This window comes from Miscanthus floridulus, chromosome 3 (assembly GCF_019320115.1).
Source record: "Miscanthus floridulus cultivar M001 chromosome 3, ASM1932011v1, whole genome shotgun sequence".
NCBI classification, from domain to species: Eukaryota; Viridiplantae; Streptophyta; class Magnoliopsida; order Poales; family Poaceae; genus Miscanthus; species Miscanthus floridulus.
The window spans coordinates 7,442,130-7,454,643 of NC_089582.1; the positions used below are offsets into that span (position 1 = coordinate 7,442,130).

The 12,514-nt window shown below is 42.5% G+C and overlaps 1 protein-coding gene and 1 pseudogene across 1 annotated transcript; one reads left to right on the top strand and one right to left on the bottom strand.

The window, feature by feature from the left end:
- Positions 1-3: 3 nt before the first annotated feature.
- LOC136544879 (uncharacterized) lies at positions 4-6,468 on the bottom strand. The gene is made up of 3 exons (XM_066536944.1): positions 6,219-6,468; positions 2,615-4,268; positions 4-818 (listed from the first exon to the last, which is right to left on the bottom strand). Exons 1-3 carry the CDS (start codon positions 6,362-6,364, stop codon positions 258-260), a joined length of 2,361 nt encoding a protein of 786 aa, XP_066393041.1. The 5' UTR covers positions 6,365-6,468; the 3' UTR covers positions 4-257.
- Positions 6,469-8,107: 1,639 nt separating this feature from the next.
- LOC136544881 (uncharacterized) lies at positions 8,108-11,180 on the top strand (annotated as a pseudogene).
- The last annotated feature ends 1,334 nt before the right edge of the window (positions 11,181-12,514 follow it).

Sequence of the window (12,514 nt, forward strand, 5' to 3'; positions counted from 1 at the left end):
CATGTTAACTTGGTACACAAGTAATAAATCCACAAAAACTAGTGCCTAATATATTTGGCAAGTCTTTTTTGGATCGGCCCCGGATCCACAGTACTATAAATAAGAGGGAGCTCGCCTCAAACAAATACTTACGCACATCAAACCCAGAACCAATCTATTAGGCACCGGAGGGTTTCAGAAGCACGATATGCACGTCCAGGTTCCATTCAGATATTGATAACAATAATATATATACTTAACGATGTCCCCTTGATCATTCAGACATACCAGTTACCCTGTTCTTGTGCTGTCTTCAGGAGTTCATGTGCTTCCTTCACAAGAGAAGTAAGAGACCTCGCAGGCTTGATCACCTCACATTCATTCCCAGCAAAGAGCATGCAGTCATCAACCTCCGACATGGTTTCCAATGCCTCGGCCAGTGTTCCCTTGAAATTGTGTTCATTGAAATGTGCGATGCAGCTGGGTTTCACTTCAACCATGACTATAACCACCTGGCAGGTAAGCTTCACTATCCTCAAACACTGAGCCGTGCTCTGTTTGTTTACTTGTAATATTTCCTTGAGCTTCTTTGCCACTGCTCCATCTCGAGGGGTGGCACAAGCAAAATCTTCTTTACTGATCATATTTTCGTTGCATATCACCACGGCGAGGGATAACATGGCTGCCATAAATTTTCTTTCTTCAGATTGCTTTTCATTTTCCTGAATGGGAGGCTGTACACTGTCAGTGTCTGCATCTTCTTGGGGCTGGTTTTCTACGACAATCTCTACCGCATCTGCAGTTGTTCCCATTTTACTAGATAGTATTTTATGGAGAACCTGCAAGAAACATAATTTAATACAAATGATCAGCAATACTACGATCGTATCATACATGATACAGATTGATGCAATTCATCTCTAGTGAAACAAGCATGACATTTTATCTGTACGTAAATTATTGAGAGGAGTTAATGGATTATTTGAACAAATTAAGATGACCCTTGTAGTTTCGTATGCATACTACTATTACTAACTAGAGGTCCTAACAGAGCCTCTATGTTAATTCTCACCAGAAGCGGCTAGAAATTATCGCAATAATAAAATACATCTGGTCTTTAATTTAGTATGATCTAATCATCGTCGCCAATGATAACCATTACATCTATTCTGTTTTATAAAAAATACTCACATTTACCATTATGAAAAATACATTAAGTAAAACCCAAATTTGTATCAAAATTACCCTCCTCTGCTATTATGAAAGATAATTCAAGAACACTCTAAATTGGTATATAAATTACCCATCTATGTCATAACCCCCTAGATTTTCATCTAAATTGCCTACACCTGCCATTATGAAACATAATTCAAAATAAACCCCTAATATATACTACTAATATACTAATGATACCAACGAAGTGTTTAAAACAATATTAATAGCCATAGAAATTTAGATCTATTTTTACATTTTAACTAAAATATTTGACATATCTTTATTGATGTTATAACTATTACTGCACATATAATTCCTTCATAAGAAAATTCAAACATCTGGAGAAGTGGAGAGGTTAATGCGGACTACAGGTGGCTATAATCTTCTTGGCATTTGAGATTTCTTTGGAATAACAAGTCATTATAAGACTTAAATTAATATCCTCTTAATTTTAGCACTGCAACATTATTCTAAATCTCACTTCAAGCTCTACCACTAATCTTGAGCAATGTTATACCATCTTAGTACTCAAGAGTGTAATCTATGATCTAAAACCTTACTTTAAAAAATACTAAAGAACATAATAAAAGATACAATAAGGATACAAGTATTAACTTAACTTGAGGATAAAAAATATGTATAGATTAAATTTGATAATTAAAATTTAAATTCATGATGTCATAAGATATGTGCTGAAATAAGAGCCACCATTATTTAAGTTAAGGTTATAACTAAATTCATGCTCAGAGGTGCCGTGTAAAATAAAAAAATAGATATAGATGAAAAAATATTGATTAGGAATTGATAAGTTTATCATAACTAGTTAGAGAGTACAAATTATCTATTATGTCTTGTGTTAGAAAATGACATAAGAGAAAAAACATGCAGATTAATACAAGTATTTTTAATTAGTCAGAGGTATTAAAAAATGATATCTAATGTTTATATCTCCTAAGATTCTACCGGCCGTGCGAGAGTATGGTTTCATGAACTAGTGTAGTGTATCTGATGCCAATATCAGGTAGCAGCTTAAATGGTTATCGATGACCAAATTGCCTAGAAAACAACCTATATCACAGAGTACTCCCTCCATTCCAATTTATAAATCGTTTTAACTTTCTACATATATAGGTTTTATTATGTACCTAGACATAATCTATATATAGATACATAACAAAATCTATGAACTCAGAAAACCCAAAACGACCTATAATTTGGAACGGATGGATTTATCTTAGTAAAATGGTGTATGTTTGGGATCGGAAGGGATACTAATGTCGACCCAAACACACTAAATGCGTATCAGCGTATGAACTGTGGGGGAAAGTATTTGGAACCTACAGAAATAATATGCTTAAGTGACATCTCAGAAACTGCAAACAAGATAACAAGCGATGCAGAGGCCAAGGTTGCGAGTTACCTTGTTCAATAAGTCGATCGCCTCTTGCTTGGAAATTATACCTCTTGCAGCGCGAACAGGAAGCAGTCTGGCCAGTGCTTCCCCTGCATTTCCCCTCAGTTTGGGTGCTCTCTCTGTGTCCGCTTGTTCCACTTGAGATGTAGCATTATTGTTGGTCTCTTTCTCGAGGAAGATACGTAGCAGGGCCTTGAAAAGCTTGTTAAAATCCAGTTCTTTGAAAGAATCATCGAATGCTAACTCTGTCAGGATCTCCAGGGCTTGTTCATGCAGTTTCTGGGCACCTTCACTGTCATTCTCCAAGATACCCATCAGATTGCTGACAGCTTCTGTGTTACTCGCCAGCTTCTGGTGCAGCCTTGTTACGTCATCTCCAGGACCGGTAAGTAGCCTGCTCAGCACTGTGAGTGACTTGCTTAGCATTTCAACCGTTGTGTTGTCGCTCAGATTGGTGAGGAAGTTGCCATGGCTTGCGCTTCTCATCAGTGGTGACGTGATCTTAGAGAGGAGCCTTTGGTCCTTACTTATCTCTGTACAGTTCCCTTGGTCCTGTGTGAGCCTCTCAAGAATCAGGAGGCCCTGAGAAATCAGCTCTTTGGCTCCTCTAGATTTATAGGAGCGGCGGTACTTGGATTCAAAATATTTCTTCAGCTCCTTGCGTACTTGCAGAGCCCTGATGCCGGGATCATCCTCAAGGGCTTTCTTAATCTGTTCGTGTAGAGTTGTTGTTGTTTTCCTCATGGCGGCTAACCCGGAAGATGATGAACTGACGACGACTGCTTGTCGTTCCTCGTCAGGATTTCCCGACGGACAGGCATGCAACTTTGGTTCACAGTCACAGCTGCTAGTGCTTTCAAGTAGGGAACAAATGCACTGCAATGTACCCGGGAAGCTTGTTATATGGAGGTCACTGGCAAGGTGTGCAACAATGGTTGTGGCGCGTTCTCTGTTCTCCATGTCACCATCAGCTGCGCCTCTCCGACGACCAATCATGCCCATCAGATTCTGAATAGAGAGCCTGGAAGATAGCAGCTCCTGCCTTACAGATTTATCCTTGCCAGAGATCAGCTTGTCTAGTATCCTTGCTCCCCATCGGTGGTCATCGTCCCCAGATGCAGACTGGAGCAACTCAACGCCGTAGGTGATGAAGTTCCAATTGCCGGGCAGCTCCCCGTCCTTCCTAAACTTCCTTCTTGTTTCTGAACGGTACATATCAACTAGCGTTAAACTCCATTCTTCACCTCCATATTGTTTGCTCGTCACAGCCGTGACTTCCGAAACTGACGAGTATAACATCACATCAAGGGTAACCCAGTACAGGACGAATAGACTCTGCAACAGAACTAGAGCATAGAAGATGTCCAGTGCGGCATTCAGTTTTGCTCTGTTGGCAACATCTCCTCCGGCGTCGCCATAATCTCGTCGTACAAGACGCCGCACTGAGATCCCCAGGCTCACAAACGGCGCAACATTGAAGACAAGTAGCGCAAGGCAGCGCAACAAAATATACTTGGGTAATAAGGCCATACCCAGCATGATTCTTTGACACATGGCCAGGCCCTCATGGATCCATTTCTGACGCCTGATAAAACTCATGATTTTGGCCTCTTCCGTATAAATCCCTCTCTTAAACTCCTTGTCATAATTGTCAACCACCCTGTGGAATAGTATCAAATTTGCACTTTGGTCAGCGCGGCATAAGGCTGACTACGATAGATGACAAGTATAATTGATGATATATATACACACACATACACATACTTTAGCTCCCTGCACGCTAAATAGTATTCAACGCACTGACGGAGCGCTGCTGTATGCCGGTGAACTAATTACTATTTCTTAACTCCTGATATTTACTAGTACCTAGCCACGACCTTATGTTGTAGTATGCCATGCTGCAACTATGATATGATAGTCTAATGCATTGCAACAGTCAAACCATCAATCAACGTAGTACTAGATATTTATGGCGGGTGAACGAAATTTTTTCTATTTAGTTTACGCCATTCAAGTTCCTATCCTTCCAAATTTTGCAACAAATAAATAACTCTGACACCCTATCTATCCGTCATTTTTCTATCCTTGTATTTTCTCTCAACTCACATCTAGATCTCCACGGCGGTGGCCTAGGGTGTAGAATAGCACTACCGTGTGTATATGTGTGTGTATATATATACACACACTTGTGTCCCTAACAAAGGGACTATTTCTCTGTATTCAGTAGCTAGCTACAGAATAAGTTATTCTATAGCCACCTAATTTTTAAACTAATTTACGATAAAGTTAATACATATTTATGATAGTTGTGTTACTATAACACATGTGGTTATTTACCTTAACGTTATAGTAAATTACATAGCAGGGAGTTGCTATAATCATATAAATTAGCATAGTAATTATCGTAACTCAGAGTGGTCACAGAATAAGTTATTCTATAGCCAGCTGCAGAACAGTAGTTCTATACACAGACATTTACTGTTCATCAATCAATACAATCATAAGTTCCATCCATTTCTCTCGCTTTCACACGCTTGCTTTCCAACAAATAGAATTGGCACAATCACGTATTCGTCACTTACACCACTTCTTATATGGTATTAGGCTTTGTAAGGAATTAAGGTTAACATGGGAAAGTATCTCTGCGCACATCATTGTGGTTAAAGCTCTGGAATACAAGCCCTAGCATTATGTTTCTCTTAATAGTGAGGAGAAGACCTAACAATGAGGAATAACGTCAACGTTGAATGTTGCATAGACTACTCACGCATATGCACGGTTCATCCTCGCTGTAAGTTTTCCCATGTTATTTGTTTCATTCATGGATATATCTATCTACATGTAATATTAAAGAGCCAAAATTTCATCCTATTTTGTCATCTCCCCCATACTATTAGATAGTTAAGAGTTTCTTCTGTCCCACTTTTTTACTTCCCAAACTGTCTCGTATGTGAACCCGGACTCATATGACCCGTGCTCGTATGAGTTACAACTCACGTCCATGGATGATTGATACGAAGTCTGATTCTAAGACACGTTTGCTAGTATATAGAAAAACAAAAAATGATAAGAAAAGAAAAAGAAAAGTTGCCAGTAACATAGGCGTCGGTTCCTTTAGTTTACGTGGGTACCTTTCCGAACAAATGCACCACACCTTCTCAATTCTCATTGGTCATAATACTAAATCGATCCAGTTCTGTGCCCATTAACTTTCTTCACCCGACGGCCGACACAATAAAACATGTCCGATCCACTGTTGTGCTAAATAGCTTTCCCAATATATTTCCTTACATAACTTGCACTTTGAAATCTATATTAATATATATTTGAACCAATGCAATCATCAACAATATAAGTTAAAATTAGTTACTCTCTAACCACCCCAGCAACGTTCGGGAAATTCAACTAAGTATATAGTAAGGTATATATGTGAACCCCTCAATTAATTTTCATTCATATGTAACAATAATTAAGGAAACAAGATAGAAGAATTGATAGGATGTACGAGAAGAAAGGGAAAATTAAGGACAATAAGAGTGCCATACGTGCAGTGTTAAGTTCCAGAGAGGATCGGAGATGCATGGCAAAACAAGATTTGGTACATGCATACCTGAACGCCATTAGGAAGCTGAGTAGGGTGAGAGTCCAAAAGTCCTTCATCCCCAGAACGGCGACGAAGCCTCCGAGGAGGACGACGGTGGACCACAGCAACGCCAGCGTCCCAAGACCGCTTGTAATGTTGGCTGTGGCCGTCATAAGCCTCACGTAGCGATTGATCAGCTCTTCCGGCCTTTCGACGACGTTATCTTCGTCTTCCGGTTCCAAGGCGATTAGCTTGCTCAACGCAACCGGGAAGCAACGGCAACGCCCCATCGATCAGATCAGCCGCAATGGCTGGCCTGCTGGCTGGTTGAATCTGTCTGTACTTTAATTTGGCGATGGGGATCTGTCTGTCTGTCATTGTCTCTTTATTTTAATGAGATTGTTGGGGGCAAATAATTGAGCTCCTTGTGCAGCAACGTCTTGAGGTGGTCAAGCCGGCAGGCTGGCTGATTGGGCTGTCCCGAGACCCCAAATTATGACCCATTTAATGACATGGACCTACAGTTCGGTCACTCGGTTTCACACCCGAACAAGACCGATGCATCACAACTTCACAGGCACACGCACAACTGAACACACAATCTTGTACTCCGTATTCAAATTCACAGGCAGCACGTCACCAGGTTGAGGAATCAGGTGTTCTAAAAAAAAAGGTTGAGGAATCAGGAGATCGAGACTCGTGCTATGCTGCTGCAAAGGGCGCGTCCCGGCTGTTAACAACCGGGTAACTGGAATCGGAATTGGGGAATACGGAATAGGAAGCAAGAACAGGGCAGGATCATACGAACTATGGGTGTCACATAGAGTATCGCAAAAAACAAATTACAGAATCCATCAGTAATCCGCTGATGGAGCACCCAACGGAATCAAGTGGCACTTGTGTTCATACTAAGGACCTATTTGGTATAGCATATAAGATACTTATGGCCAAAATGAGCTAAAACTCGAAGCTAAATGACACATTTTTATAGCTTTTCCTGGTATCACTTCTCCTCGTAGCCCCAGTTTTACTAAAAATGTAGAAATTGGATTAGATTAGCTTATTTTGGCTACACTTTTCCTCCATTTGTGTGACTTCTCAGGGAAGCCCATCTCCCCAAAGTTGTACCAAGTAGTGTCTAAATAGGATGAAGTGTGAGGCTGTTACATCATTATATGACACCTGTGTTGTCGTCAAAGTCCCCTGAACTTTTTCATAGTCCGGGTCATCGACGTAGACTAATTATAGTAGATACAAGAGCATCTACTAGCAAATAAAAAGCACAATGAGTTCATAGACAGTTTCAATTTAGGCACCATAAGATAGAACATGATTTTAGAAAAAACTATGAAACTGGTTTCATAATTTTATGAGCTGAAATAAACTTTCTATGGATTTTCTAAGACTAAACTAGATTTTAGGATTTTTAATTGCATAAAATTTTCATAAAAAATATTCATAAAAATAGTTGTTATTTGAAGAATAAAAAAAAGTACAATTTCCCTCTTCGTGGTTGACTTGGCACCACATCAGACAAAACCATTGTCTAAAACTGCCCAGGTGCAAACACAAACCGTTTTAAAAGTTGAGGGGTTTAAAAATCCCGTTATAGATAAGAGTGGAAAATCAGATCGTGAAAGTTGACGGATCAAAAAGACTTTTTTTCCCACTAAGAAAAACCCTGCCACGAACCGTCTTCACTGGGCCTGCATAGCATAGGCCGGCCTTTCCACGGCCCGGTCTGGCCTAGATTGGTGACTCAGTTAAGCCGCCGGACGACTGGAGCCCGGATGGGCGCCGCCGCGGTACCGACGGTGGCTTGTCCGGCCGGTGCCCGCGCAACCCTTGCCGCCACGCTCTGTTCTTGTCGCCCTCGTCACCATTAGTTTTCACCGGGTCTGCATAGCATAGGCCTGGCCCTTTTTACGGCCCGGCCTGGCTCCATTAAGCCCCGGCGAAGGCGGACCGCCGGCTGGGCGCCGCCGATGTACGGCGCATGCGTAGTTCGCCCCACTCGCGCCGCACAACTCTCGCCGCCACGCTCTCCCATTCTCGCCCTCGTCTCCTCGTCATCATCCTCTCCGGGGAGCGCTCAAGGCACTCACCAGGATGGTCCTCGTGAGTCATCCGTCATGATCTGACGCTCCAACTGACGCACGGTTCTTTGGCTGCGAGGTGGGAAAAAAAATGAAGCTCTGCTCCCTAGCTGAGAGGCTATTGGCTGGTCCGGTGCGCAGAGACCTAAGAACTCCCAAGACCTGGTGGCGGTGGCCTGGGACTCGATGGATCCGTCCACTCGACGACGGTGATACTCAAGCTGGTTAGGATGGATCCGCCTCACTTGCAAACTGTTCAATCTGAACCGCGGTTCAGTGGTGGAGGCGCCAGCAGGATGGCTGCGAGCTATAAATCAGCCATCCTTGTTCTACTGATGCCACACCACCATCTTCTCTCAAGAAGATCTGTTCACGGTATGCGTTTACGCTATCAAGAGTCATTTCTTTGCCTGCTTGATTTGGTTAATATATAAGGTTGTCTTTTAGTATTAGTTTTTAGAGTTTAAACTGTCTTTTAGTGCTAGTTAGTTCATTAGTTCACATGAGTCATTCTTGATTCCTCTCTCTCTCTCTCTCACACACACACACACACACACACACACACACACACACACACACACACACACACACATATATATATATATATATTACATGTTTGCGTGTCTCTACTCTGTAGACGTCATCATAACTGAAATCTCACAATTCTTTATTAACCGCTGCTATTGATATGTCCGATGCACACATGACTCATCAGAACTGAAGCAGAACCTGTCTGTCGAAGTGTCCATGCTTCAAGATTAATTAACCCTGCAAGCAGATGATGAGTGCATCGAGTATCTTGCACTTAAGTGAATCCAAAGTGAGTGTGACAAAGGCTGCTGAAGATTCTGCTTCTTGGTTGCACACAGAAAGAGGCATCATCGCCCAGGTCGAAGTGCTCTTCATGCTATCGGTTCTGCTGCACGCGGTCCAGGTCGTCTTTGGCTGGTAGCGGCGCCGCTCTAGCAACACGTACATCAGGCACTCGCTCTGGCTGGCGTACACCATCAACCCCCCTCTGCTGATCTACACTCTGGGCCTCGCTCGGTCCTCGCCTTCCGTCGCTGGGAGCGAGCTGCTTCGAGCGTGTGCTTTCCCCTTTGTCATGGCTCTAGCTGGGACGAACTCCATGACGGCCTACAGAGTCGATGACAACAAGCAGAACACGAGGCGCTCTGTTCAGCAGCTCCTGTTCGTGCTCAGCCTCGTTGCCATGTGGAAGATTGATGATGTATCAAAGCTTACCGATTTCAGGTCTATTACAGCGCTCATCTATTCCATTCCCTGGACAAAGAAAGCAGAGATGTTCAGGTTCACATGAAGAGTGAGCACATGGAATCCACCAACTACAATCCTGTTACCTTGGCAGGTTATGGATACCTTGTCTGTGATAAGATTGATGATTCCTCTACAACTGTTCATCATATAGAGATTACGGTTGGCAGGATCTGGTCTTGTGATGAAGGCCCATTAGGCACAAGTGATGGCAAACAGCTGAAGGAGGTGTGCCTTTCCTTTGCCTTGTTTCGGCTGATTAGGCGTCGTTTCTTTGGCCTCTCTTGTCCTGAATCAAAGCTTCAGAAAACACGTGACCTTGTCCTCAAAGGATTGCTTTTGGATTGTGAAGCTGCATATAGGGTGATTGAGGCAGAGCTGGCCTTTGCACATGACCACTTTCTTCACCGGTGCTGCTTCTGGCAACACTGAACTTGGTAAGTGTACCATCCTACTGGGTACTGCTAAAGCTGTTATATACCCCCTCACAATACTAGCTACTGTTAAAGATTTCATCCACAGAAAAAGCAAAAGCTACAACTCAACCGGGATGGTCATTGCTGCAGTGCTAATCATGCTACTGCCTTTGTCACTAGAGCTGCTACAGCTTTATCTGTACTTATCATCTGATTGGGCTAAGGTACAGCTTGTTCGTCGGTCTATCTCTGGGAAAGACATCCCATTCGGATTCAGTACGTTTTACAGTAAAGCTTCCCCGGTTATTGGGATACTGGCAAAGTAAGATTGGCCAGCACGCATTACTACAGGATTTACATGGTCGATCAGGCATTTACGACACTATAGGATCCATGTCTGGGCGTTTCTTTGGTGAGTATCTTGGACACTGTACAGTATTCCCAGGCCAAAATATATTTTGTTGTCCAGGGATGTGAAGTTAGCAATTGCTTGGACTCTCAAAGGTAGCGATGGCAACCTATCGAATGGCACATTCTCATTGCGACACAACGCACTGCATGGGCTTCTATGGGCATGCCAGCAAGAGTACCACACCAGCACCATGTTGATTTGGCATATCGCGACTGAGTACTGTGATATTGCAGAGTCTTGTGGAAGGGAAGACCAAGATGCTGTCTCAGTTCCCAACACTATCAAAATATTGTGCATATCTGATGGCATTTGTCCCAGATTTACTTCCTGATGACGAATTAGACACCAGGATCATATTTGAGGTGGCGAGATGCGATGCCCAAAATATGTTTCCAAAACATATGGCTTTGCCTGAACTATACAGAATGATGAGAACTTGTAGCGTGCAACCGTCAGATGAGCGGATTCTGACCAATGGGTTCCTTCTTGGACGGCAACTTGAGGAGATAGGAGATGGCATGCACTGGAAGATACTAGTAGATTTCTGGACTGAGATGATGCTGTACATAGCTCCATCAACCAATGCAAAAGCTCACATCGAACATCTGGCAAATGGAGGGGAATTTCTGACTCATCTTTGGGCCTTGCTTCTCCACGCTGGCATTTTAGAGAGGGAGCAAAATACCTTTGACGAAGAAGATGCCGCAGCAACTGCTAACTCGTTTGTCTGAGAGACCCTCATTGTTTATGTTATGTAGTGGAAATTCCTTCGTTGAGTAATAACCTTTACTCATCATCCAGAAGCAGAACAAGATGCTCAGTGACTGTCCACGTGACAAGTTAAGCCGCCAAAGCTAGCAGGCTGCATATAGCAAACAAAATATTTGAAATGTAAGGGGGTGTTTGGATTCGGTGACTAAAATTTAGGAGATATCATATGAGGGTATTGCATGGGTTGTTCGGATACTAATAAAATAAATAAATTACAGAATCCGTCAGTACTCCACTAGACAAATTTATTAAGCCTAATTAATCCATCATTAGCACATGTTAATGTAGCACCACATTGTCAAATCATGGACTAATTAGGCTTAAAAGATTCGTCTCGCAAATTAGTCGCAAACTGTGCAATTAGTTTCGTAATTAGTCTATATTTAATACTTCATGTATGTGTCCAAACATCAGATGGGACAGTGACTAAAATTTAGGAGGAACCAAACACCCCCTAAGTTCTTGAGGGACAAACTGGTCATCATTTGTCATCATGTTGTTCTTAGTCAGGCTTGTTTTGTCTGCATTAGTGCCGTGATTGACTTCTATTGAATGAAATAGAAGGTCGTGGAGAGGATCTCCCTCTCTCTTGAAGGATCAAGATGTCCAAGAGGAGAGGTGAATTAAGCTAATTCTAAATTTTTGCAATAATTAAGCCATACACTTAGCCCGTTTTACCCCCTTGTGCCTAGAAGTGTTTCTATTATTCTACCGCATAAAAGTTTTGCACCCTAGGTTCCAATCCTACTCTAGCATGGCAATTCTAGGAATGTAAAGACATGAAATGAATTGCTCAAATGTAAATGCTCAAAGTAAAGAGAAGAAAAGGAATGCGGCAATGTTTTCCTAAGATATCGGAGAGTCGCCACTCCCCACTAGTCCTCGTTGGAGCACCCGCACAAAGGTGCAGCTACCCCTTGATCCGCGCAAGGATCAAGTGCTCTCTACGGGCTGATTCTTTGACACTCTGTCGTGGTGAATCGTCCACAACCGCTCACAACATGACTTGGGTCATCCACAAGCTCCGCCGGATGATCACCAAGCTTTCAATCACCACCGAGCCGTCTACGTAATGGCGATCACTAAGAGTAACAAGCACAAACTCTCACTTAACCAAGACAAGCCTAATGAGAAAGGTAGATGCACACTTACTACTCCCTATGCACTAATGAGGTCCTTAATCTTGGATTATCAAATCTCAATCACCCCACTAGGTTCTTGCTCTTCCTTGCACTCCAAAGGTATTTCTCAGCTGAACAAATTGGCAAGAGACCTCAAGTGGACGAGTATGATATGTATTTATACCCCCCCAATTCAAAACATAACGGTTAGGGTACAACTCAACAAATTTCG

Bases quoted from the DNA above. Each gene is read 5' to 3' on its own strand.
- LOC136544879 (XM_066536944.1), bottom strand. From the start codon at position 6,364: ATGACGGCCACAGCCAACATTACAAGCGGTCTTGGGACGCTGGCGTTG. The intron at 4,269-6,218 runs GTATGCATGTAC...ACTATTCCACAG, and splicing joins AGCTTCCTAATGGCGTTCAG to GGTGGTTGACAATTATGACA. The intron at 819-2,614 runs GTAACTCGCAAC...TGTTTCTTGCAG, and splicing joins CGATCGACTTATTGAACAAG to GTTCTCCATAAAATACTATC.